Here is a 24,324-nt window from a genome sequence, read left to right on the forward strand (position 1 = left end):
TAAACAAATGAACACGATGATGACTGGTCTAAGTTCTATAGAGGAAATAAACTAGGTAATAACAGTTCTGGAAGAATCCATCATAAGTATATGGGGGGATTCTTTCCTTCCCTCCTTCCATCCTTCCTTCTCCTTCCTTTCTTCCTCTCTTTCTTTCATTTCATTTCTTTCCTTTCTTTCTTTTTTTCTTCCTACCTTCCTTCCTTCCTTTCTTTGAGATAGGTTTTCACCTTGTAGCCCAGGCTAGCTTCAAACCTGATATACTGCCCAGGCTTGCCAAATACTACATTACTCTCCTAAGTGCTAAGATCACAGGTATGTACCACCAAGTCTGAGTGTGAAGCCTTTCTGAGGAATGGGTATTTTAACTGTGACCTGAAAGATGAGAAAATGAGGATGGGTGGAAGGAAGAGGGTATTTCCTGCAAAGGAAAAAGCAAGTTAGTGGCTTGGGAGAGGGATTTAGCATTATTTGTTTGTCTTTGTGTGCATGTAGGCCAGTCAGTACTGGGGCTTGAATTCAAGGCCTGTTGCTTGGTGTTTTGTTGTTGTTGTTTGCTTTTTGTATTTTGTTTTTTGGCTTGAAGGCTAGTGCTCTACCACTTGAGCCACACCTCGACCTCCTTTTATTGTTGATTAGTTGGAAATACAAGAGTCTCTCAGATTGGTCTGCCCAGGTTGGCTTCCAACTGTGATTCTCAGATCTCAGCCTCCTGAGGGAACTTTTCCACTCCTAACAGACAGTGGAAGAGGCAGAAGACAAGGAGGAAGAGCAAGATCGATCAAGGATAGAGACCAGGTGAGGTAGCAGGACTTGCCATGTGCTCTGAGAACTGTCAGAGTGGGAAACACTCTTTCCCATTGCGTTCCTCCACAAGACCTCTTCAAGCCACCAAGGCTGGGACGCAGAGGCTTGCAGGGAAAACATCCCAGGTGCAGGGGTGGGGGGGTGGAGGTGGGGGCGCCTTTGAGCGTCACGTGACACGGACCTTTGTGGATGTCTTTGTGGTGGTTACAGCTGAGCCAGGGATTGGATTGGGGACCTCCCACGCGAGAAAGGGACAGAGAAGACCTCGGGAAGGAGGAGGAAATTTCGACAATGAAGAAATTCGTTCTTGCTGAAAGCTGGTTTCCAATTCAGGCTCTGGGTTCGACGAGGAAATTAATCGGGGAGCCGTGTTGCGCCGCCCTAGGAACTGGCTCAGCAGTGGCAAAGAACACTACAGACGCGCGGAACCGAAGAACAGGAAGTCCCTAGGCCCCGCCTCCCTCTCCACGGACCAATCAGAACTCAAAGGACAGAGGGGCGGGGAAAGAGGGCGGAGCCCAAGGAGGCTTAATCTCCTGCGAGGCGGAGTCTCATTCAGCGCTTGGCTTGGAGTTCTCTTCCCTACGAAGAGTAGTAGTAGTTGATGCACCAACAAAAGCCTAGGTGAGCATCCAACCACTTTGGTTATAAGGTCCTAGCAGGTTCTGTAATACTGAATATGACACTTATTCTATGATCCAGAATTTCGAATCCATGTATTTATTCAAAAGAAATGAGCCAGGCACTGGTGGCCCACCACCTCTGTGATCCTAACTACTGAGGAAGCTGCAATCTGAGGATGGAGGTTCGATGCCATCCCAGGCCGGAAAGTCAGATTCTTCAATTCACCGCCAAAAGGCTGGAAATGGAGTTATTAGAGCACAAAAAAGCTCAGGGACAGCAGAGTTCAAGCCCCAGGATCTGCACAAAAACAAAAGAAATGTACACCTCGATTAGTCCGAGCGGAGCAAGCGAGCCGAGTGGTTGTGTAGTCACTTCAGGAAACGGTAGCGCTTGCAGCATGGCTGACCAACTGACTGAAGAGCAGATTGCAGAATTCAAAGAAGCTTTTTCACTATTTGACCAGGATGGTGATGGAACTATAACAACAAAGGAACTGTAATGAGGTCTCTTGGGCAGAATCCCACAGAAGCAGAATTACAGGACATGATTAATGAAGTAGATGCCGATGGTAATGGCACAATTGACTTCCCTGAATTTCTGACAATGATGGCAAGAAAAATGAAGACACCGACAGTGAAGAAGAAATTAGAGAAGCATTTCGTGTGTTTGATAAGGATGGCAATGGTTAGATTAGTGCAGCAGAGCTTCGCCATGTGATGACAAACCTGGGGGAGAAGTTAACAGATGAAGAGGTTGATGAAATGATCAGGGAAGCAGATATTGATGGTGATGGTCAAGTAAACTACGAAGAGTTTGTACAAATGATGACAGCAAAGTGAAGATATTGTACAGAATGTGTTAAATTTCTTGTACAAAATTGTTTATTTGCCTTTTCTTTGTTTGTAACTTATCTGTAAAAGTTTTCCCCCTACTGTCAAAAAAATATGCATGTATGGGCTGGGAAGGTGGCTCAGTGGTAGAGCGCTTGCCTTGCATGCCTGAGGCCCTGGGTTCAATTCCTCAGCACCACATAAGCAAAAAGAAAAAAAGCCAGAAGTGGCACTGTGGCTCAAGTGGTAGAGCTCTAGCCTTGAGCTGAAGAGCTGAGGGACAGAGCCCAGGCCCAGAGTTCAGGCCCCATGACCAGACTCCCCCCCCAAAAAAAATGCATGTATAGTCATTAGGATTTCATTCCTCCATGTTTTCTTCACTTACCTTACTGTCATTGTCCTGAAATCTTATTTTAGAAAATCGATCAAGTAACATGTTGCATGTGGCTTACTCTGAATATATCTAAGTCCTTCTGCACATCTAAACTTAGATGGAGTTGGTCAAATGAGGGAACATCTGGGTTATGCCTTTTTTTAAGTAGTTTTTTTTTAGGAACTGTCAGCATGTTGTTGTTGAAGTGTGGAGTTGTAACTCTGCATGGACTATGGACAGTCAACAATATGTACTTAAAAGTTGCACTATTTGGGGCTGGGAAGGTGGCTCAGTGGTAGAGTGCTTGCCTTGCATGCATGAGGCCCTGGGTTCGATTCCTAAGCACCACATAAGCAGAAAAAGCTGGAAGTGGTGCTGTGGCTCAAGTGGTAGAGCACTAGCCTTGAGCTGAAGAGCTGAGGGGCAGAGCCCAGGCCCAGCGTTCAGACACCATGACTGGCAAAAAAAAAAAAAAAAAAAAAAAAGTTGCACTATTGCAAATTGGGTGTATTATCCAGGTACATGTACACTATTTTTTTGTATTGCTGGTCTTGTACCAAAAACATTATCTTTTATTGTTACTTGCTTTTTAAGCTTTGTTTTAGCCACTTAAAGAAAATCTGCTTATGGCACAATTTGACTCAATCCATTCCAAGTTGTATATTTGTTTTCCAATAAAAAATTATAATTTACTGGGGAAAAAAAGAAATGTATACCTCAATGCTCAGCAAATCTGCTCATCAGCAGGCAAAAAACACTGTTCAACAGAAAGGAACCAACTGTTGTTTCAACCAGAAACATATATAAATCTCAAAATTTCAGGCTGGGAAGGTGGCTCAGTTGCAGAGTGCTTGCCTTGCATGCATGAGGCCCTGCGTTCGATTCCTCAGCATCACATAGCAGAAAAAAGCTATAAGTGGTGCAGCGTCTCAGGTGGTAGAGTGCTAGCCTTGAGCTGAGAGCTGAGTGACAGCGCCCAGGCCCAGAGTTCAGGCCCAATGACTGACCAAACAAAACAAAACAAAAATCTTAAAATCTCAAAAATCGTTATGTATAATTCCAATTAGAAGCCAGGCACCAGTGGCTCACACCTGTAATCCTAGCTACTCAGGAGGCTGAGATCTGAGGATCACTGTTCAAGCCAGCTAGGACAGTAGAGGTCATGAGTCTTATTTCCAATTAACCACCTAAAAGCCAGAAGTGGAGCTATGGTTCCAAGTGGTAGAACACTAGCCTTGAGCAAAAACAATCAGGGACAGTACCCAGACCTTGAGTTCAAGGCCTCCCCCAACAAAATCCCCCAACAAAACCCAAAACAGAGGTTTGCTGAGGATTTAGGGTGAGGGTTGACTAGGACAGGGATGAGGCTTTCTAGATTATTGGTCATTTTCATAACTTTCTGCCATTGAAGAGTGTCTTTTGCTGTCCAAAGTAATAGCTACTAGCACATATACCTGCATTGAGCACTGAAATTGAATTTTATAGTTATTTATTTTATTTTATTTTGTGCTAGTATTGAGACCTCAACTCAAGGACTGGGTTCTGTCCCTTAACTTTTTGCCCAAGGTTGGCTGGCATGCTACCATTTAAACCACACCTTCATTTCTAGCTTTTTGTGTGGCATATTGGAGAAAACAGCCTCAGGACTTTCCTTCATGGGCTGTCTTTAAACTATCATCCTCTGGGGCTGGGAAGGTCTCTCAGTGGTTAGAGCGCTTGCCTTGCATGCATGAGGCCCTGGGTTCAATTCCTCAGCACCACATAAGCAGAAAAAAAGCCCACAACAGGACCCCCCCCCAAAAAAAATAAATAAACTGTCATCCTCAGATCTCATCCTTCTGAGTAACTAGGATTATAGTTGTGAGACACCTCCTAAGGTTTTTTGGTTTTTTGTTTGTTTTTATCGGTCGTGGGGCCTGAACTCTGGGCCCGGGTGCTGTCCCTCAGCTCTTCAGCTCAAGGCTAGTGCTCTATCACTTGAGCCATAGTGCCACTTCTGACTTTTTCTGCATATGTGGTACTGAGGACCTCATGCATACAAGGCAAGCATTCTACTACTGAGCAACCTTCCCAGCCCCAAGGTTTTTTGTTTATTTTTTTGGTAGGTCATGGGGCTTGAACTCTGGGCCTGGGTGCTGTCCCTGAGCTCTTCAGCTCAAAGCTATCGCTCTACAACTTTAGCTACAGTGCCATTTTGGTTTTCTAGTGGTTAATTGGAGGTAAGAGTCTCATCGACTTCCCTTGCCTGGGCTGGCTTTGAACCAAGATCCTCAGATCTCATCCTTCTGAATAGCTAGGATTACAGGCATGAGCTACCGGTACCCAGCTGAGCTTGCTATTTATAAGCTATGTGAACCTATTTAAAATGTCTTTCTTTCTTTTTTCTTTCTTTCTTTCTTTCTTTCTTTCTTCCTTTTGTTGTTGGTCGTGGGGCCTAAACTCTGGGCCTGGGTGCTGTCCCTCAGCTCTAGACTAGCACCCTACTACAGCTAGCACCCACCACAGCGTCACTTCCAGCTTTTTTCTGCTTATGTGGTGCTGAGGAATCGAAACCAGAGCCTCATGCATGTGAGGCAAGCACTCTACTACTGAGTCAACTTCCCAGCCCCCTGTAAAATTTCTTTGAGCCTTGGCTTTGCCTCATTTGAAAAATAAGTGCAGCCAGGAGCCAGTAGCTCATACCTGTAATTCTAGCTCTTCCAGAGGCTGAGATCTGAGAATCTTGGTTTGAAATATGCAGAGTAGAGAAATCTGAGAGACTCTTATCTCCAATTAACTAGCAAAAAAGGGGGAAGTGGAGGTGTGGCTTAGGTGGTATAACAGCCAGCCTTGAGCAGAAACAGCTAAGCCTGAGTTTATCCTCACACACATTAAAATAATCTATAGTGGCTGGACTTACCTGTAGATCTTGTCCAGCTACATAATTCCAAACTATAGTGATGGAGAAGAAAATTCTCTGGAATGGGTGCTCACCCTGCAACTTGGAAGGCTGAAGGAGGATGATCTTTACAGCCCAAGAATCCAAGGACAGCCTGGGCAATATAGCAGGATCCTATCACCAGAATAAGTAAGAGGGGAAAAAGCAAGGGAAGGGGTGACATTGTCCAAAAAGAAATGTACTCATTACCTGTCTTAGGTAACTGTAACCTCTCTGTATATCACCTATTATAATAACAAAATAGTTAAAAAATAAAGAATAAGCAAATAAATAAAATTATCTGAGCGATCAGTTGCAATAAGAGTGATAAGAAGCTCAGCAGATGGGAAAGACAAAAAGCATAAAATGATCCTTCGAAGGGCAGTGAATGGTGGGAAGAGTCCAGTCCGCGGACTGACAGAGGAGCAGACTGGGCAGGTCCTTATCGTGGCCTGCGTATTGGTCAACAATGACACACGGAGGAGAAACAGCAAAAGAGATCAAAGACAGCTCTTCCCCTAGGACAGACTCAGCGGGTTCAAGAAAGAGCTTGTTGGAATGGATCTCCAACCTTCGGTCTGCTTTGGGTGACTTTATACCTGGCGCTGCCCAGCCGCAGCCCGTTTCCTCCCAGCACGCTCACCTGCCTACCGGAAACCGCACGCTGGATCACCGCGGTAAAGACCCCCTTCCCGGGTGGTATTCAGAGAACAATCCCTGCTGCGAGAGTCGGAAACAAACACTGGCCACGCCCTTGTTCACGCCCCCTCTTCTGATTGGCTGGAAGATTTAAAGACCCGGCCGGTGATAGGTTCATTTGCTTAGCCCAGAATTTGAAAGTTCCTGGGTTTGCAGCTTCGGCGTGCTGCCGGCTCGAGTAAGCTTACACCTCGGAACGCCATCCCTGGTGAGTCCGATCAGGCACACAACCTGATTCTTCAGGGGGTTCCCTCCAGGAGGCCATTATGGAGGGAGTGGGGTGGGTCCAAGGTAACACGACGGATTCCAGGGCTCGGGATTTCCCAGTGGATTCCTTTCTCTTCCCCCCGCCCTTCCCTCCCCACTTCGGAGGTGGGAAACACCGGGGCATGGGAATCATACTGACCATGACACCCCACTGGCCCTGTGGCTTAGGAAGGCCAAAAAGAGTTTGCCTATCCCAGCCTGTTTCCATTGCTGTGACAGCGAGACCTGACCGGCTGTATCCAAACCTGTGAACGTACCTGGAGGACAGAACACACGTGACACCTTGGGGACTCCCCCTTGCTTCCGGGTGAGTGGACCCCGACGATTCCCACGCTGGCCCCGCATCTCTACAAACACGCAAGCCCCACCCCCACCCCACCCCCTTTTATCCCTGCTGGGTAACCCCAGTCCTGACAGCGTTTGGCCACGCCCACCCACCGCTCCGCCTATTGTGTTTTCGTTTTCTTTAGTGCAGGTCGGCAGGGCTTGAACTCCTGGCCTAGGCTCTGATCCTCAGCTTCCTCCCCCTCCCCCCCCCCCCGCAAGGCTGGCACTCTATCACTTGAGCCACAGCTCCACTTCCAGCTTTTTTGATGGTTAATTGGAAGTTAAGAGTGCCACGGACTAGGGAACTGCAAACTCGATGGTCAGATCTCAGCCTCCTGAGTTTTCTGTTAGTCCAGGAGAATTTCTCTTTTTCCTCCTGTCACCGTGGCCTCTTGGTGTTAAACAGTGACAGCCTGGGTGGCGACCGTCACACCATCCTTGATTTACACCCCCCAGGCCCCCAGTTTCTCTGCCCAGGCGGCGGCGATGGTGTCTGGCACCGGGACGGCTGACTGTGAGGACGCGGAGCTGCAGTGCCGTGTGGCGGTGGAGGAGCTGAGCCCGGGCGGGCAGCCGCGGAAGCGCCAGTCCCTACGCACGGCGGAGCTGAGCCTGGGTCGGAACGAGCGCCGGGAGCTGATGCTGCGGCTGCGGGCGCCGGGACCCGCGGGCCGGCCGCGCTGCTTCCCCCTGCGCTCCGCGCGCCTCTTTACGCGCTTCGCCGCCGCCGGGCGCAGCACGCTCCGGATCCCCGTCCAGGGCTCCCCGCGGGCGGGCACCGTGCAGCTGCTGCTCTCCGACTGTCCCCCGGATCGCCTGCGCCGCTTCCTGCGCACCCTGAGCCTCAAGTTGGCCGTCGCCCCGGGGCCCGGCCCCGCCTCTGCCCGCGCGCAGCTGCTGGGCCCGCGCCCCCGAGACTTCATCACCATCAGCCCCGTGCAGCCCGAGGAGATGCGGCGTGCAGCGGCCTCCCGGGCTCCATCCACTGGGTCGGTGAAGTCGAAACAGCCGTCGGAATCTGGGACGGTGGACAAGCCCGACCCGGTGAGGACAGGAAACGCGGGGTGGGGGTGGGGTGGGGGGGTGTCGCCATGGGGTTGGTGAGCCTTCCTGAGATGGAAGTGATCCAGGATTGGGGAAGATGGTTTGGTAGTATGAAGGCACTGCTGGCAGTGTGTGTGTGTGTGTGTGTGTGTGTGTGTGTGTGTGTGCATGCCTGAGCCATACCTCCACTTTAAGCATTTTGCTGGTTAACTGGAGATTAGTGTCTCATGGACTTTCCTGCCCAGGGTAGGAGTGTGTGTGTGTGTGTGTGTGTGTGTCTGTCTGTCCTGGGGCTTGAACACAGGGCCTAAGTGCTGTCCCCGAGCTCTTTACAACATGAGCCACAGCCAAAGGAAAGTCTCAGGGACTTTCCAAGAGTGGGGCGTGAGGGAGGGCTGGTTTCAAACTGTGATCCTCCGATCTCAGCCTCCTGAGTTGCTAGGATTGCAGGCGTGAGCCTGCTGATGATTCTTTTTTTTTTTTGGTCGGGTTGTGGGGCCTGAACTCTGGGCCTGGGCGCTGTCCCTCAGCTCTTCAGCTCAAGGCTAGCACTCTACCACTTGAGCCACAGCGCCACTTCCAGCTTTTTTCTTTTTGCTTATGTGATGCTGAGGAATTGAACCCAGGGCCTCAGGCATGCAAGGCAAGCGCTCTACCACTGAGCCACCATCCCAGCCCCTGCTGATGATTCTTAAACCATCAGATGCTGGGGAGTGGGGGAGACATCTGAATATATAGAAGCCATTTGTGGGTCTCTAGTGTAAACTCTGAAATTGAGAAATGGAGGGTTCAGGCCAAATTAAAAGACAAAAACAGAGGCCAGGAAAAGGGACTTTTCAGAACAAAAAGTAGGAATGTAAGAAGGCTCAGAGGGAGAAGCCTTTGGAGAGAATCAGCAGTGTCACTGGCAGCCAATAGTGTCCTTGGAAAAATATCAGATGGGGCTGGCAGTGTTTGTGGACTGGACAGGTGAGTCATCAACTATGGCTTGCTACTAAGCTGGTGAGAAGCTAGAGATAACTAGTGATGGGGCAAGAAAAGCCAGGGGTTTTCTTTTTCTTTTCTTTTTGTCCGTTGTGGGACTTGAACTCTGGGCCTGAGCACTGTCCCTCAGCTCTTCAGCTCAAGGCTAGCGCTCTACCACTTGAGCTACAGCGCCACTTCTGGTTTTCTGGTAGTTTGTTGGAGATGAGTTTCACGGACTTTCCTGCCTGGGCTGGCTTTGAACTGTGATCCTCAGATCTCAGCCTCCTGAGTAGCTAGGATTACAGGTGTGAGCTACGGGCACCCAGCAGGGTTTTCTTTTTCTTTTTTTCCTCTTCCTTCCTTCCTTCCTTCTTTCCTTTCCTTCCTTCCTTCCTCTTTCTCTCTCCCTTCCTTCCTCCTTCCCACTCTCCCTTCCTTCCTTTCTTCCTTTCTTGTGTGTGTACTAGTACTGGGTCTTGAACTCAGGTCCTGGGTGCTGTCCCTTGACATCTTTAGTCAAGGCTGGTGCTCCACCACTTGAGCCACACCTCCAGTTCTGGCTTTTTGCTAGCTAATTAGAGATAAGAGTGTCACAGACTTTCCTATCTAGCCTACCTTTGAACTGCAGTCTTCAGATCCCAGCCTCCTGAGTAGCTAGGATTATAGGCATGAGCTACTGAAGCCCAACTCAGGCAGGGTTTTGCTTGGGTGAGAGACAAATTTGTGCTAGGAAGATAATGTAGGAAGGTAAGTTGGATGACTGGACCAGAATGGTTAAGGATCTCAGGAGAAGACGCTGAAGGAAGATCCACACTAGGGGTCTTCAGGGCACAAGCAAGACCTGGACTTCAGTAATTTCTAACAAGATTTCCAGATGAACCAGAGCTGGCCAAGAGTTCTAAGGAGTGAAGCTAACAGATGGTAGAGGGCCAGGTGCTGGTGGCTCATACTTTTAATCCTAGCTACTCAGAAGGCTGAGATCTGGGGATCACCATTCCAAGCCAGCTTGGGCCAGCTAAGTCCATGCCACTTAACTACCAAATGGCCCAGAAGTGAAGCTGTGGCTTAATTGTAGAGCACCAGACTTGAGTAGAAAAAGCTGAGTTGAGAGTGTGCGGCCCTGAGTTCAAGCCCCAATACTCGCCCTAAATAGTAAACAAATAAGTGTTTAAAAGGGACAGAGAAAGAACACCAGGTGTGCATTGCACACACACCCAAAGGATGGCAGGAGGCTCTAAGACACCCTCATTTCCCTCCCAGGAAACCCCAAAGTGGCCTCTGCCTGTGAAGAGGCTGAGCCTGCCCCGCTCCAAGCCACAGCTGTCTGAGGAACAGGCTGCTGTGCTGAGGGCTGTTTTGAAAGGCCAGAGTGTTTTCTTTACTGGGAGCGCAGGTAATAAGGGTTAGGGGTGGGGGGAAGGGAGGAGGGAGGGCAGTGGCAAGGGAGGATGGAAGAGCCAGCAGGTGGCTCTGACTTTGCCCTCTGCACAGGCACCGGGAAGTCCTATCTGCTGAAGCGTATCCTGGGTTCACTGCCCCCAACAGGTACTGTGGCCACTGCCAGCACTGGGGTGGCAGCCTGCCACATCGGGGGCACCACCCTCCACGCCTTTGCAGGTAAATAGGGGAAACCCCTGTGCTTGAACTCAGGGCAAAGGGGATTGAGGGAGGAAGAGATCAGGGTGATCAGAAGCCTGGGGGGGGGGTCTTTCAGTCCAGGCTGAATAGTGTGATTCACAGGTATTGGCTCAGGCCAGGCTCCTCTGGCTCAGTGTGTAGCCCTGGCCCAGCGGCCCGGTGTGCGGCAAGGCTGGATGGCCTGCCAGCGCTTGGTCATTGATGAGATCTCCATGGTGGAGGCTGACTTGTTTGACAAGCTGGAGGCCGTGGCCAGGTCAGTTCCTGCAGCAAGGGCAGTTATAGAAGAAGACTCTAGAGGGATCTGCCTACCTGGCTTCTAAAGCACCACCCCTATGCCCCACCCCCATCTCCCTGCTCCCTTCCAGAGCCGTTCGGCAGCAGAACAAGCCCTTTGGTGGGATCCAACTCATCATCTGTGGGGATTTCCTGCAGCTGCCGCCAGTGACCAAAGGTTCTCAGAGCCCTCAGTTCTGTTTTCAGGTGTGCACTCAACCCCTGGGCCTGTCCCCTGTGTCTGTGTGTATGGGGGGAGGGTTCTATTGTGCTTCCTGATCTTCCCCTACCCCTGATCTCACCAGGCCAAGAGCTGGAAGAGATGTGTGCCAGTGACCCTGGAGTTGACTGAGGTGTGGAGGCAGGCAGACCAGACTTTCATCTCTTTGCTGCAGTCCATAAGGCTGGGCAGGTGGGCCATGGGGGATAGAGAATAGGCCATGGGAGGAAGATGCAAGCATGTGTTGGAGTAGAGCAAAAGGAGAGATGCTTGTGGTCATAAGCAGGGTGTATAGGTAGAGCATGGCCAACTGAAGACACGCTACTGTAGTCAAGAGTGTTATGGTGGGCTGGGAAGGTGGCTCAATGATAAAGTACTTACCTTGCATGCATGAGGCCCTGGGTTTGATTCCTCAGCACCACATAAACAGAAAAAGCTGGAAGTGGCGCTGTGGCTCAAGTGGTAGAGCACTAGCCTTGAAAGAACTGAGGGACAGCACCCAGGCCCAGAGTTCAAGCCCCATAACAACAATTAAAAAAAAGTGTTATGGTGCTGTGTACCAGTTGCTGACACCTGTAATCCTAGCTACTCAGGAGGCTGAGATCTGAGGATTGCAGTTTGAAGCCAGCCTGGGCAGGCAAGTCAGTGAGACTCATATCTCCAATTAACCACCAAAAGCCTGAAATGGAGTTGTGGCTAAAGTGGTAGAGTGCTAGACTTGAGCAAAAAAGCTCAGGGACAAGAACAGGCCCTGGGGCTGGGAATGTGGCTCAGTGCTTGCATGAAGTCCTAGGTTCAATTCCTCAGTACCACCACATAAACATAAAAAGCCAGAAGTGGCACTGTGGCTCAAGTGGTAGAACACTAGCTTTGAGCAAAAGAAGCTCAGGGACAGTGCCCAGGCCCTGAGTTCAAGCCTCAGGACTGGTAAAACAAAAAAACAAAACCAAAACCAAACAAAACAAGGCCCAGGCCCTGAGTTCAAGCTCTAGGACTGGCACGAGATAAAAGTGTTATGGTGCCAATCAGGGAAACACATATGTAATCCCAACACTCATGAGGCTGTGGCAGGATGATTAAGAATTTCAGACCAAAAAAACAAAGGAGGAAGGAGGCAACAATGCACAATAGGAAATGTACTCATTACCTTACTCATGTAACTGTAACCCCTGTGTATAGTATTTTTACAATAAAACATTTTTTTTTTTTAATTTTCAGGCCAAGCCAGGTGCTGGTGGCTCAGGCCTATAATCCTAATTACTCAACAGGCTGAGGTCTGAGGATTGCAGTTTGAAGCCAGGCAGGAAGATCTGTGAAACTCTGATTTCCAATAAACTACTCATTAAAAGCTGGAAGTGGCACTGTGGCTCAAGTGGTAAAGTGCTAGCCTTGAGCACAAAGAGGCTCAGGGATAGCACCCAGGTCCTGAGCTCAAGTACCAGACCCTTGGGGTGTAGGAGGGGAGAAGAAGAATTTGAAGCCAGTTTAGGTTAAATAAATAATAGGACATGCTCTCCAAACAACAACACACACAGAAAGCATAGAAATAGGGCTGGAAATGTGGCTTAGTGGTAGAGTGCTTGCCTAGCATGCACGAAGTCCTGGGTTTGACTCCTCAATACCACATCAACAGAAAAAGAAGGAAGTGATGTTGTGGCTCATGTGGTAGAGTACTAACCTTGCACAAAAGAAGCTCAGGGACAGTGCCCAGGTCCTGAGTGCAAGACCAAGGTAGGGCAAAAACAAAAAACATAGAACTAGAAGCTAGAAGCTGGTTGCCAATGGCTCATGCTTGAAATCCTAGCTACTCAGGAGGCTAGATATGAGGACCCAGTTCTGTCAGCCCAGGCAAGAAATTTGTGAGACATCTCCAATTAACCACCTAAAAACCAGAAGTGGAACTATGGCTCAAGGTGGTAGAGCATAAGCTTTGAGCAAAAGAACCTCAGGAACAGCACCCAGGCCCTGAGTTTAAGCCCCATGCCAAGAAGAAGAAAAGCAAGGTGCCAGTGGCTCATACCTACCTGTAATTCTAGCTTCTCAGGAGCCTGAGATTGGAGGATCATGGTTCAAAGCCAGTCTAGGCAGAAAATCCCATGAAACCCTTTTTTTTTTTTTCTGGTCCTTTGGCCTACACTCATCCTCTCTAGCAGTCCTCAAGGGCAGTGGTGGAAGGGTAGCTAGCTTCTCCCAGGGGGAGATCCAGGAAAGGGGGTACCCCTGTGATCACAACCTAGCACCCCTACCTCATGTTCCTTTATCATATCTGGGGTCCAAGTAAAGAAGGGCCAAGTTGGCGGGCCTTAAGGGTACCATCTTTCTGTGGTACCCTTTTTTTGGTTTCATAGCCTGCTGCTCAAGCCATACTGCTCCTCCTCCCCCCAACCCCCCACCTTCTCTGGTGTACAGAAAGCTCTGACAATCCAGCTTCCACAGGTGCTCCGATGAGGTCACCCGCCAGCTCAGAGCCACAGCTGCCCACAACGTGGGGCGAGACGGAATTGTGGCCACGAGACTCTGTACTCACCAAGATGATGTAGCGCTCACTAATGAGAGGCGGCTGCGGGAGCTGCCAGGTAAGTACCAAGCTGGCCCCTCTAGCTGGGAGGGGCCAGGGATGGGCCCCGCCTCCCAGGTGCTGGTGGACTCATGAGCTCATTTGCATAACCAGCCTCCAGATCTCTGTGGCCAGAAAGACCCTGACATTTGTAAATATAACTGTCCCCAAGAGATATGGGGAACTGACTGCAAAGCCTCTGCTAGGCTTGAGCGGCCTTCAGACCATGCCCCGGCCCAATATGTACTTTTGGCAGCTGAACCACAAGCCAGTGATTGATAATGTTTTCCCAACTCTCTTTTTCCAGGTGAAGTACATAGCTTTGAGGCTGTGGACAGTGACCCTGAGCTAGCCCGGACCTTGGATGCCCAGTGTCCTGTTAGCCGGCTCCTTCAGCTAAAGCAAGGGGCCCAGGTAGGTGAGAAGCAAGGTCTAGACCCTAGAAGCCTGGGCTGTTCTTCTTAAGTACTTCTTGGTACTACCCCTCTGCCCAGGCCTCTCTGTAGCTACTGGGGAGACCTGTGACCACATCAAAACCTCGCTCCTGGGCTGGGAAGGTGGCTCAGTGGTAGAGTGCTTGCCTCACATGCATGAGGCCCTGGGGTCAACTCCCCAGCACCAGACAAGCAAAAAAAAAAAAAAGCAGGAAGTGGCGCTGTGGCTCAAGTGGTTGAGTGCTAGCCTTGAGCTGAAGAGCTGAGGGACAGCGCCCAGACCCAGAGATCAGGCCCCACGACCAACAACAACAAAAAAAACCTCCCTCCCTAGCTGCTTGCCAGTGGATCATGCCTGTAATTGTAGCTATTCTGAGGACTGCAGTTCAAATCCAACCTGAGCAGGAAAGTGCATGAAACTCTTTATTTCCAATTAACTGGCAAAAAGCCAGAAGTAGAGCTGTAGCTCAAGAGGTAGAGCGCTAGCCTTGAGTAAAAAAGCTAAGGGAGGGCTAGGAATGTGGTAGAGTGCTTCCCTAGCATTCATGAGGCCCTGGGTTCGATTCTTTGGTACCACATAAACAAAAACAGCTTTTTCTCAGACTTTCCCACCTGGCTTGGCTTTGATCTACAATCCTCAGATCTCAGCCTCTGGAGTAGCTACCATTACAGGTGTGAGCCACCAGCACCTGGCACCAGAAACCATCTCTTAAGACCTGTAGCCCCCATAATAGATCTGATCCTTTTCTTTTGTCAGTCCTGGGGCTTGAACTCAGGGCCTGCATACTGTCCCTGAGCTTTTTTTTTTTTTTGGGTCCGGTTGTGGGACTTGAACTCTGGACCTAGGCGCTGTCCCTCAGCTCTTCAGCTCAAGGCTAGCCCTCTACCACTTGTGCCACAGCGCCATTTCCGGCTTTTTTCTTTTTGCTTATGTGGTGCTGAGGAATCGAACCCAGGGCCTCAGGCATGCAAGGCAAGCGCTCTACCACTGAGCCACCTTCCCAGCCCTGTCCCTGAGCTTTTATGCTCAAGTCTAGCACTCTACTACTTTGAGCCATAGTGCCACTTCTAGTTTCTTGTTGAAATTGGAGATAAGATTCTCATGGAATTTCATGCCTGAGCTGGCTTTGAACTGCGATCCTCAGATCTCAGCCTCCTGAAGAGCTACAATTATAGGAATGAGCCACCAGTGCCCAGCCGATCTGACTCTTTTTGAAGCCCTGTGACATACCTTTTCCACCTTGAGGTATTGATTGAGCAAACGCAATCCACCTCAGACAGAAAGAGAAGCAGAGTCTCAAGAAGGGTTTGTCACACGCATTTGTCACAGTGAGTCACAGAACTAATGAGGATGAGCCCGGTCCAGGGTGGCCCCTTCTCTACTTCCTCCCCTGCAGGTGATGTTGGTGAAGAACTTGGCAGTGTCTAGAGGTCTGGTGAATGGCGCCCGAGGAGTGGTAGTGGGGTTCGAGGCAGAGGGAAGAGGTGAGTGAAGGGTGCTGCTCAGATTTCCAGCAGAGCAACCCTACAGGGTAAACGTGGGGAGGAAAAGGCTAGAGGCCCATATTCCTACCCTCTCAGGCAGGTCTGACTTGATCATGCTTTCCTCAGGGCTGCCCCAGGTACGGTTCCTGTGTGGAGTCACTGAGGTCATCCACGCAGAGCGCTGGACAGTGCAGACTACTGGGGGCCACTTCCTCAGCCGGCAGCAGCTGCCCCTCCAGCTGGCCTGGGCACTATCCATCCACAAAAGCCAGGTGATTACCCAGTATAGAGGGTGCGCAAAATACACTGAGGGAGACAGGTTGGAGAGAAAGGTTTGAAGGCCTTATGGGTGGAGAATGAATTTGTCCTGGATAGAAAGTTCCAGGTTAGGGCTGGGAGGTTGGCTCCATGGTAGAGTGTTTGCCTGACATGTATGAGGCCCTTGGTTTGATTTCTCAGCACCACAGAAGCAGAAAAAAGCTGGAAGTAGCGCTGTGACTCAAGTGGTTGAGCGCTAGCCTGGAGATGAAGAGCTGAAGGACAGCGCCCAGGCCCAGAGTTCAGCCCCCACAACCCACAAAAAAGAAAGGAAGAAAGAAAGTTCCAGATTAGATTAGCTGGTTCTCAGTGGTTTGTGCTTATAATTCTAGCTATCAGAAGGCTGAGATCTGAGGATCAACTTTCAGAGCTAGCTTAGGCAGACAAATCCCAGAGATTCTTTTCTCCAATTGACCAGCAAAAAAGCAGAAGTAGAGCTATGGCTCAAGTAGTAGACTAACAGACTTGAGGAAAAAAAAAAAAAGCTGGGCTGGGAAGGTGGCTCAGTGGTAGAGCGCTTGCCTTGCATGCATGAGGCCCTGGGTTCAATTCCTCAGCTCATGTGGTAGAGCGCTAGCCTTGAGCAAAAGAAGCTCAGAGACAGTGTCAAGGTCTTGAGTTCAAGCCCTATGACTGGCAAATAAGCAAAATAAGTGCCCACTCCAGCAAAAACCACCTCCTGGGCTGGGAAGGTGGCTCAGTGATAGAGCGTTTGGCTTGCATGCATGAGGCCCTGGGTTCGATTCCTCAGCACCACAGAAGCAGAAAAAGCCAGAAGTGGCACTGTGGCTCAAGTGGTAGAGCACTAGCCTTGAGCTGAAGAGCTGAGGGACAGCGCCCAGGCCCAGAGTTCAGGCCCCACAACTGACCAAAAAAAAACAAAAAAACAAAAAAAACCACCTCCTTCTCTCCCCATCTCAAGTTTTTGTAACTGTATTAATTAAACCATGCCCACTTTATAGAAAGAGTGAAGGAATTTATCCCAGGGAATTTGGGGTAGTGAGAGGCAAAGCCTGAATGCAGATGCACATCTGTCAGGCCCAGAGCCTAAACCCTTCTTTCCTGCTCCAGCCCTTCACCTTTTATCCTAGACCTGTATCCCCTGGTCCCCTCAGGTTCAGTTGAGCTGTTCTTATTTTTGCCAGTCCTGCAGCTTGAACTCAGGGCCTGGGCACTATCCCTGAGCTTCTTTTGCTCAAGGCTAGTGCTCTACCACTTGAGCCACAGCACCACTTCTGGCTTTTTCTGTGGTACTAAGGATTTGAACCCAGGGCTTCCTGCATGCTAAGCAAGCACTCTACCAGTAAGCCACATTCCCAGCCCTCCTGGAGACGTGCTAGACTAGGGGAGGGTCCTCAGGAGCTGTAGCTGGCTGGTGAAGGTGAGCACAAGAGACTTCAGGCTAATCTGGATCCATCTCTGTCCTTCCATTTTTCAGGGCATGTCTCTGGACTGTGTGGAGATCTCGCTGGGCCGTGTGTTTGCCAGTGGTCAAGCCTACGTGGCCCTTTCCCGGGCACGCAGCCTACAGGGGTTACGTGTGCTGGACTTTGACCCCATGGTGGTTCGCTGTGATCCCCGCGTGCTGCATTTTTATACTACCCTACAGCAGCGCAGGGGTCTCAGTCTGGTAAGAGGTCACCCAATGGTGGGCCCTGTGAATGGGAGAGGCTGGGAGTTACGACAGGACAGAAGGAAAGCCCAGTAGAATACTGCATAGCAAAGCCAGCCCTGGTGACTCACCCTTGTAATCCTAGCTACTCAGGAGGCTGAGATCTAAGGATCTTGTTTCAAAGCTTGCCTAGGCAGAAAAGCCCATGAAACTTTTATTTATTTATTTATTTTTTTGGCTGAACCTGGGGCTTGAACTCAGGGTCTGGGCACTGATCCTGAGCCTCTTTGTGCTCAGGGCTAAGACTCTATCACTTGAGCCACAGGGCCACTTCTGGCTTTTTCTCAGTAGGTTATTGGAGATAAGAATCTCTCAGACTTTTCTGCCCAGGCTGGGTTTGAACTGTAATCCTCAGATCTCAGCCTCTGAGTAGCTAGGATTCTAGGTGTGAGCCACCAGTGTTCAGCTCCACATGAAATTCTTTTTTTTTTTTTTGTCTGGTCGTGGGGCCTGAACCCTGGGCCTGGGCCCTGTCCCTCAGCTCTTCAGCTCAAGGCTAGCGCTCTACCACTTGAGCCACAGCGCAACTTCCGGCTTTTTTCTTTTTTGCTTATGTGGTGCTGAGGAATCGAACCCAGGGCCTCAGGTATGCAAGGCAAGCGCTCTACCACTGAGCCACCTTCCCAGCCCTCCACATGAAACTCTTATCTCTAGCATGAAGTGAAGCTGTGGCTCTCAGAGACAGCTCCCAGGTCCTGAGTTCAAGCCCCAATACTGGCGCACACCCCCACACACAAACAATTCTGAGTATTGGTATATAGGAGGGAAGAGAGGCTGGCCTCCAGACTGTGGCCTTTTGGGCAGTAGAGTCTTTACCTGCTTTTCTGCCTCTGATACAGGAGTCTCCAGAGGATGAAGCAGCCTCAGACCAAGAGAACTTGGACCCAAACCTGTGACCTTCACATAGAAGACAAAAATGGATTCCAAACACTCTGGATCCCTCAAGGGTTCTCAGGGAGATCCTGCCTTCTGACAGGGTTAAGGGACATTGCTTCTCAACTACTTGTTAGCTGTGCCTCAGTTTCTCAGTGTAATCCTCTGTAATCTTCTCTATGCCAATTAGGAATGGTGACAGAGGGCAGAGCCAAGAGTCCTGAACACCAGTCCCTTTGGGCAGCAGGAGGAGGAGGAGGCAGGGAAGACAGGTTCTCTGGGAGCAGTATCTGGCCTCTCTTAACAGACTGCGTTTAGTCTATTTAACATTACTGTGACAGAATACCCAACAGCTGGATAAGTTATAAAGAAAAGAGATGAATTAAGCTCACTGTTCTATAGGTTCAAGAATATGACATTGGCCTCTGCTCAGCTCTGGTGGGCATAAAGAAGAGGAGCAAGCCTCACTTTTTTTTTTTGTCAGTCATGGGGCTTGACCTCTGGGTGTTCTCCTGGAACTCTTCAGCTCAAAGGAAGCGCTCTACTATTTGAGCCACAGCACCACTTCTGGTTTTCTGGTGGTTAATTGGAGATAAGAGTCTCCTGGGCTTTCCTGCCCAGACTGGCTTTGAACCAAGATCCTCAGATCTCAGCTTCCTGAGTAGCTAGGATTTCAGGTGTGAGCCACCAGTGCTTGGCCAAGCCTCACTTTTTGTAACAACTGATCTGAAGAGAAGTAATCTACTCTTTATTTTTATGTCTGTTATGGGGCTCGAACTCAGGGCCTGGGAACTGTCCCTGAGCTCTTTTGCTTCAGGCTTGTACTCTACAACTCTGGGTCTACTTTACTTCTAGTTTCCACCTGGTTTCCTGGAGGTTAATTGGTTAATTGGAGATGAGAGTCTCAACCTTGGGCTGGGGAGGTGGCTCAGTGGTAGAGTGCTTGTCTTGAGCTGAAGAGCTGAGGGACAGCGCCCAGGCCCAGAGTTCAGGCCCCACGACCGGACCCCCCCACAAAAAAAATAAAAAGTCTCAACCTTTCTTGCCCCCAGGCTGACTTTGAACCTAGATCTTCAGCTCTCAGCCTCCGAAGTAGCTAGGATTACAGTTTGCCTAGCTACTAATTCACTCTTAAATTTTATTTATTTATTTATTTTTCTTTTTGTGGTTTTTTTTCTTTTTTGGGTCCAGTCGTGGGGCCTGAACTCTGGGCCTGGGTGCTGTCCCTCAGCTCTTCAGCTCAAGGCTAGCGCTCTACCACTTGAGCCACAGTGCCACTTCTGGCTTTTTTCTTTTTACTCATATGGTGCTGAGGAATCGAACCCAGGGCCTCAGGCATGCAAGGCAAGCGCTCTACCACTGAGCCACCTTCCCAGCCCTCTTTTTGTGGTTTTGAGGAATCTAACCCAAGGCCTTCTACAGCTAGACAAGCCCTCAGCCACTAAGCCATATTCCCAGCCCCTAGTAATCCACTTTTTTTTTTTTTTTTTTGGTCAGTTGTGAGGCCTGAACTCTCTTCAGCCCAAGGCTAGCACTCTACAACTTTGAGCCACAGCACTACATCTACATCCGGGGTTTTCTACTTATGTGGTGCTGAGGAATTGAACCCAGGGCCTCATGCATGCAAGACAAGCACTCTACCACTGAGTCACCTTCCCAGTCCTAGTAATCCACTCTTAACAGACCTGATCAGTCCTGTGAGACATTATTAAACTGATAATGAGGCAGCTCCCATGACTTAGAGTCCTTCCTTAGACCCCCCACCTGTGAAAGGTTCCATTGCCTCCACACATTATGCAGGAGACAAGGCTTCTGGTAGACAAATCTATGGCGGGCAAACCATAGCAGGGAAATGCAGGGGACTTGGGCCAGATACAGGCCCAAACAGAACAGAACTAGAGACATCCTTTTACAGTAACGCTAGGCCCAGCACAGTCTAGACCTAAGGACATAGGCTACAAAATGTACATCCATCTTTTTGTTTTGTTTTGTTTTTGGCCAGTCCTAGGGCTTGAACTTAGGGCCTGAGCACTCACTGTCCTGGAGCTTCTTTGGCTCAAGGCTAGCGCTCTACCACCTAAACCACAACTCCACTTCTCGATTTTTCTGCTTATGTGGTACTGAGGAATTGAACCCAGGGCTTCATGCATGCTAGGCAAGCACTCTACCATTAAGTCACATTCCTAGCCCCTGTACATCTATACCTATCTATCTGTCTGTCTATCTATCTATCTAAATATCTATCTATCTATCTATCTACTTTTTTTTTGGTCAGTCGTGGGGCTTGAACTCTGGGCCTGGGTGCTGTCTCTGAGCTCTTCAGCTCAAGGCAAGTGCTCTACCACTTGAGCCACAACACCACTTCTGGTTTTCTGGTGGTTAATTGGAGATAAGAGTCTCATGGACCTTCCTGCCTGGCCTGGCTTTGAATCACTATCCTCAGATCTCAGCCTTCTGAGTAGCTAGAATGACAGGTGTGAGACACCAGTGTCTGGCTATCCATATATTTTTTTTGGGGGGGTTGGGGGGGTCTGGCCGTGGGGCCTGAACTCTGGGCCTGGGTGCTGTCCCTTAGCTCTTCAGCTCAAGGCTAGCGCTCTACCACTTGAGCCACGACACCACTTCCAGCTTTTTTCTTTTTGCTTATGTAGTGCTGAGGAATCGAACCCAGGGCCTCATGCATGCAAGTGCTCTACCACTGAGCCACCTTCCTAACCCCCCTCCCCTCCCCCCGCTATCCATATTTTTCAGCTGCCTTGTTGATGAGGAAGAAAGTATATTTGAGGGCGCTGAAATGTATGTCTCATGTTGTATTTATTTAAGACTAATAAATTTGTGAATTATGTAAGAGCTATGAGGTCTTTATACCACAAGGGCTGGAATAACAGCAACTTATGGTGGTTTTTTTTTTTTTTTTGTGGGTTGTGGGTCTTGAACTCTAGGCTTGGGCGCTGTCCCTCAGTGATTCAGCTCAAGGCAAGCGCTCTACTGCTTGAGCCACAGCACCACTTCTGGTTTTCTAGTGATTTATTGGAGATAAGAGTCTCACAGACTTTCTTGCCCGGGCTGGCTTTGAACATTTGAACCGTGATCCTCAAATCTCCGCCTCCTGTGTAGATAGGATTACAGGCATCCTCAAATCTCCGCCTCCTGTGTAGATAGGATTACAGGCGTGCGCCACCGGCACCTGGCATTTTGTGTGTGTGTGTGTGTGCCAGTCCTAGGGCTTATACTTAGGGGCCCGGGCACTGTCCCTGAGCGTTTGTGCTCCAGGCTGGTGTTTTACCATTTGAATCACAACTCCATTTCGGTACTTTGCTGGTTAACTAAAGAGTCACAGAGACTTTCCTGCCAGGGCTAGCTTTGAACTACAATCCTGGGATGTAAGCCTCCTGAGTAGCTAGGAATAAATAGGAACTAAAGAGGCTAGTACCCCTTAGCAGAAGTAGAGCTGTGGCCACCACTAGACACTGAGAACAGCCCAGGAGTGGGAGTTCTGCTCTCTGCCACTTCCCCTTACTCCACCTAGACCTCAGAGCAGGGATGTGACTGGCTGGCCTCAGTTCAATGCACAGGAACTGCAGCCACCGGCCGAAGACAATGGGCCAACATGATTCAAGAAGGACTAGCAGAATCTGGGCATCGGAGATGGCTCACGCCTCTAGCCCTAGCTATTCAGGAGGCTGAGACCTAGAGGATCGTAGTTGGAGGCCAGCCCAGTCTCCATCTCCACATAACCAGCAAAATACAAGCAGAGCTAGAGGTGTGGTTCCAGTGTAAAACACTAGCTTAGCAAACACAAAGCCCTGAGTACAAACCTAGTACTGGGAAAAAAAAAAAGTGGACATTTATAAAATGTTTAATAGGTGAAAGAGGAAGGTCCCTGAGTCTGGAGAGGTAATTAGTGACAGCACCAGCACCACAATCCGTGGCCTCCTCTTAGACTTCACAGAGTTGCCCAAAGGGACAAAATGCAGGGAGATGATCTTGAGAGGCTGAAGTGTTGGGGCAAGTGGAGTGTACCTCTTCACCCTATCCTGATGGGAAGGCCAGCTAGCCATGAATGAAGGTCCTGGTATATTTTTCCCATGCCTCTTCAGCACCACACGCAGTTGTGACCACCAGGTGGCGCCAAGATGTCATTTAGCCGTTCCTGGGTACCTGGAGTCTCCAGTTTGAATGGGACACAGCACACCTGCGTTCCAGTTCATTAACCCTCCTGTTTGTTTTCCACAATAAAACTGAGAAGGGGTGGGGCAATGGTCTCTGTGGAAAAAGAACCTTTTGTTTTTGTGTATGCTGGTCCTGGTGCTTGAACTCAGGGCCCAGGTGCTGTCCCTGAGTTTGTTTGTTTTTTTGTTGGTTGTGGGGCTTGAAATCGGGGCCTGGGTGCTGTCCCTGTGCTCTTCAGCTCAAGGTGAGCACTCTACCTCTTGAGAAACAGGGCCACTCCCGGTTTTCTAGTGGTTTATTGGAGATCAGAGTCTCACGGACTTTTCTGCCTGGGCTGGCTTTGAACCATGATCCTCAGATCTCAGCCTCCTGAGTAGCTAGGATTACAGGGTGAGCCACCGGCGCTCAGCTTGTCTAAGTTTTTATGCTCAAAGCATTATGCCACTTGAGCCTCAGCTCCATTTCAGGCCTTTTGGTTGTTAATTGGAGATATTCTCATGGAAGGCGGGCATAGGTGGCTCGCACTTGTAATCCTAGCTTCTCAGGAGGTTGAGATCTGAGGATTGTGGTTCCAAGCCAGCCTGGACAGAAAAGTCCCTGTGAGACTCTTATCTCCAATAAACTACTCAAAAGCCTGAAGTGGTTTTGTGGTTCAAGTGGTAGAGCACTAGCCTTGAACACAAAGAGGCTCAGGGATATTGCCCAGTCCGAGTTCAGGGCCCACAACCAACAAAAAAAGAATCTCATAGACTTTTCTGCCCAGGCTGATTTCCAGCTGTGAGTCTCAGATCTTAGTCTCCTAGTCAGAGAACCACTGATACCCAGCTTTGGAGAAAAAATCCAGAAGAGGCTTGGTGACTTGGGGAAAGCCACACAGCAAGTGGTTCTAGAGCTCAAGTTCCAGATAACAGGGTTCTGGGGTTTTGCAATTACTTTTTGTCAGTTGTGGGGCCTGAACGCTGTTCCTCAGCTCTTTAGCTCAAGGCTAGTGCTCTCCCACTTGAGCCATAGCACCAGTTCTAGCTTTTTTCTGCTTATGTGGTACTGAGGAATCGAACCCAGGGACTCATGCATGCAAAGCAAGCATTCTACCACTAAGCCACCTTCCCAGCCCTGCAGTTACTTTTTTAAAAATGTGTGTGTGCCAGTCCTGGGGTTTGAACTCAGGACCTGGGTGCTATCCCTAAGCTTCTTTTTGCTCAAGGCTAGTACTTACCACATGTGCTACAGGGTCACCTCTAGCTTTTTCTGAGTAGTTTATTAGAGTCCCATAGACTTTTCTATCTGGGCTGACTTTGAACCATGATCCTCAGATCTCAGCCTCCTGAGTGAGTAGCTAGGATTATAGGCATGAACCATTAGTGCCTGGCTTTTGCAGTCACTTTAAACACAGGCTCTATCATTTCCTCCCTGTTGCCTGGAAGATGCTAAGTTTTCTGAGCTCTGCTTTAAGGAGACTGAGTTCTGAGGATCACTATTTGAAGCCAGTCAGGGCAGGAAAGTCCATGAAGACTCTTATCTCCAATTAATCACTGAACAAAGCTGGAAGTGGTAGAGCACTAGCCTTGAACACAAAAGCTCAGGGACAGAGCTTCAAGCCCAAAGTTCAAGCCCCAGGACAAGGAAAAAAAATATTATATATATATATATAATCTTCTTGGTTTAGTGACAATCACAGAAGAGGCTACCCTTCCCCCTCCTTCACCTGAACTATTTGCCTCCACCCAGCAGCCTGTAGGAATAACAAAAAGTATTGACATCAGCTTCAGGAAAGGAATGCCCAATTTCACAAAGCCTCCCCTCCCATCAGGTGACCCCCCTGCA

General features: G+C 49.5%; 1 protein-coding gene and 1 pseudogene across 1 annotated transcript; both read left to right on the top strand.

The window, feature by feature from the left end:
• Positions 1-1,804: 1,804 nt before the first annotated feature.
• Positions 1,805-2,377, top strand: LOC138808913 (calmodulin-1-like; annotated as a pseudogene).
• A 4,953-nt stretch (positions 2,378-7,330) lies between these two features.
• Pif1 (PIF1 5'-to-3' DNA helicase) lies at positions 7,331-19,242 on the top strand. The gene is made up of 12 exons (XM_069995445.1): positions 7,331-7,854; positions 10,075-10,247; positions 10,346-10,471; positions 10,595-10,748; positions 10,861-10,975; positions 11,074-11,180; positions 13,425-13,564; positions 13,853-13,959; positions 15,377-15,464; positions 15,591-15,736; positions 17,221-17,412; positions 18,294-19,242. Exons 1-12 carry the CDS (start codon positions 7,331-7,333, stop codon positions 18,348-18,350), a joined length of 1,929 nt encoding a protein of 642 aa, XP_069851546.1. The 3' UTR covers positions 18,351-19,242.
• Positions 19,243-24,324: the final 5,082 nt, after the last annotated feature.

The sequence above is a fragment of the Dipodomys merriami genome, unplaced genomic scaffold (genome assembly GCF_024711535.1).
Source record: "Dipodomys merriami isolate MVZ:Mamm:240054 unplaced genomic scaffold, mDipMer1.0.p SCAF_48, whole genome shotgun sequence".
NCBI classification, from domain to species: Eukaryota; Metazoa; Chordata; class Mammalia; order Rodentia; family Heteromyidae; genus Dipodomys; species Dipodomys merriami.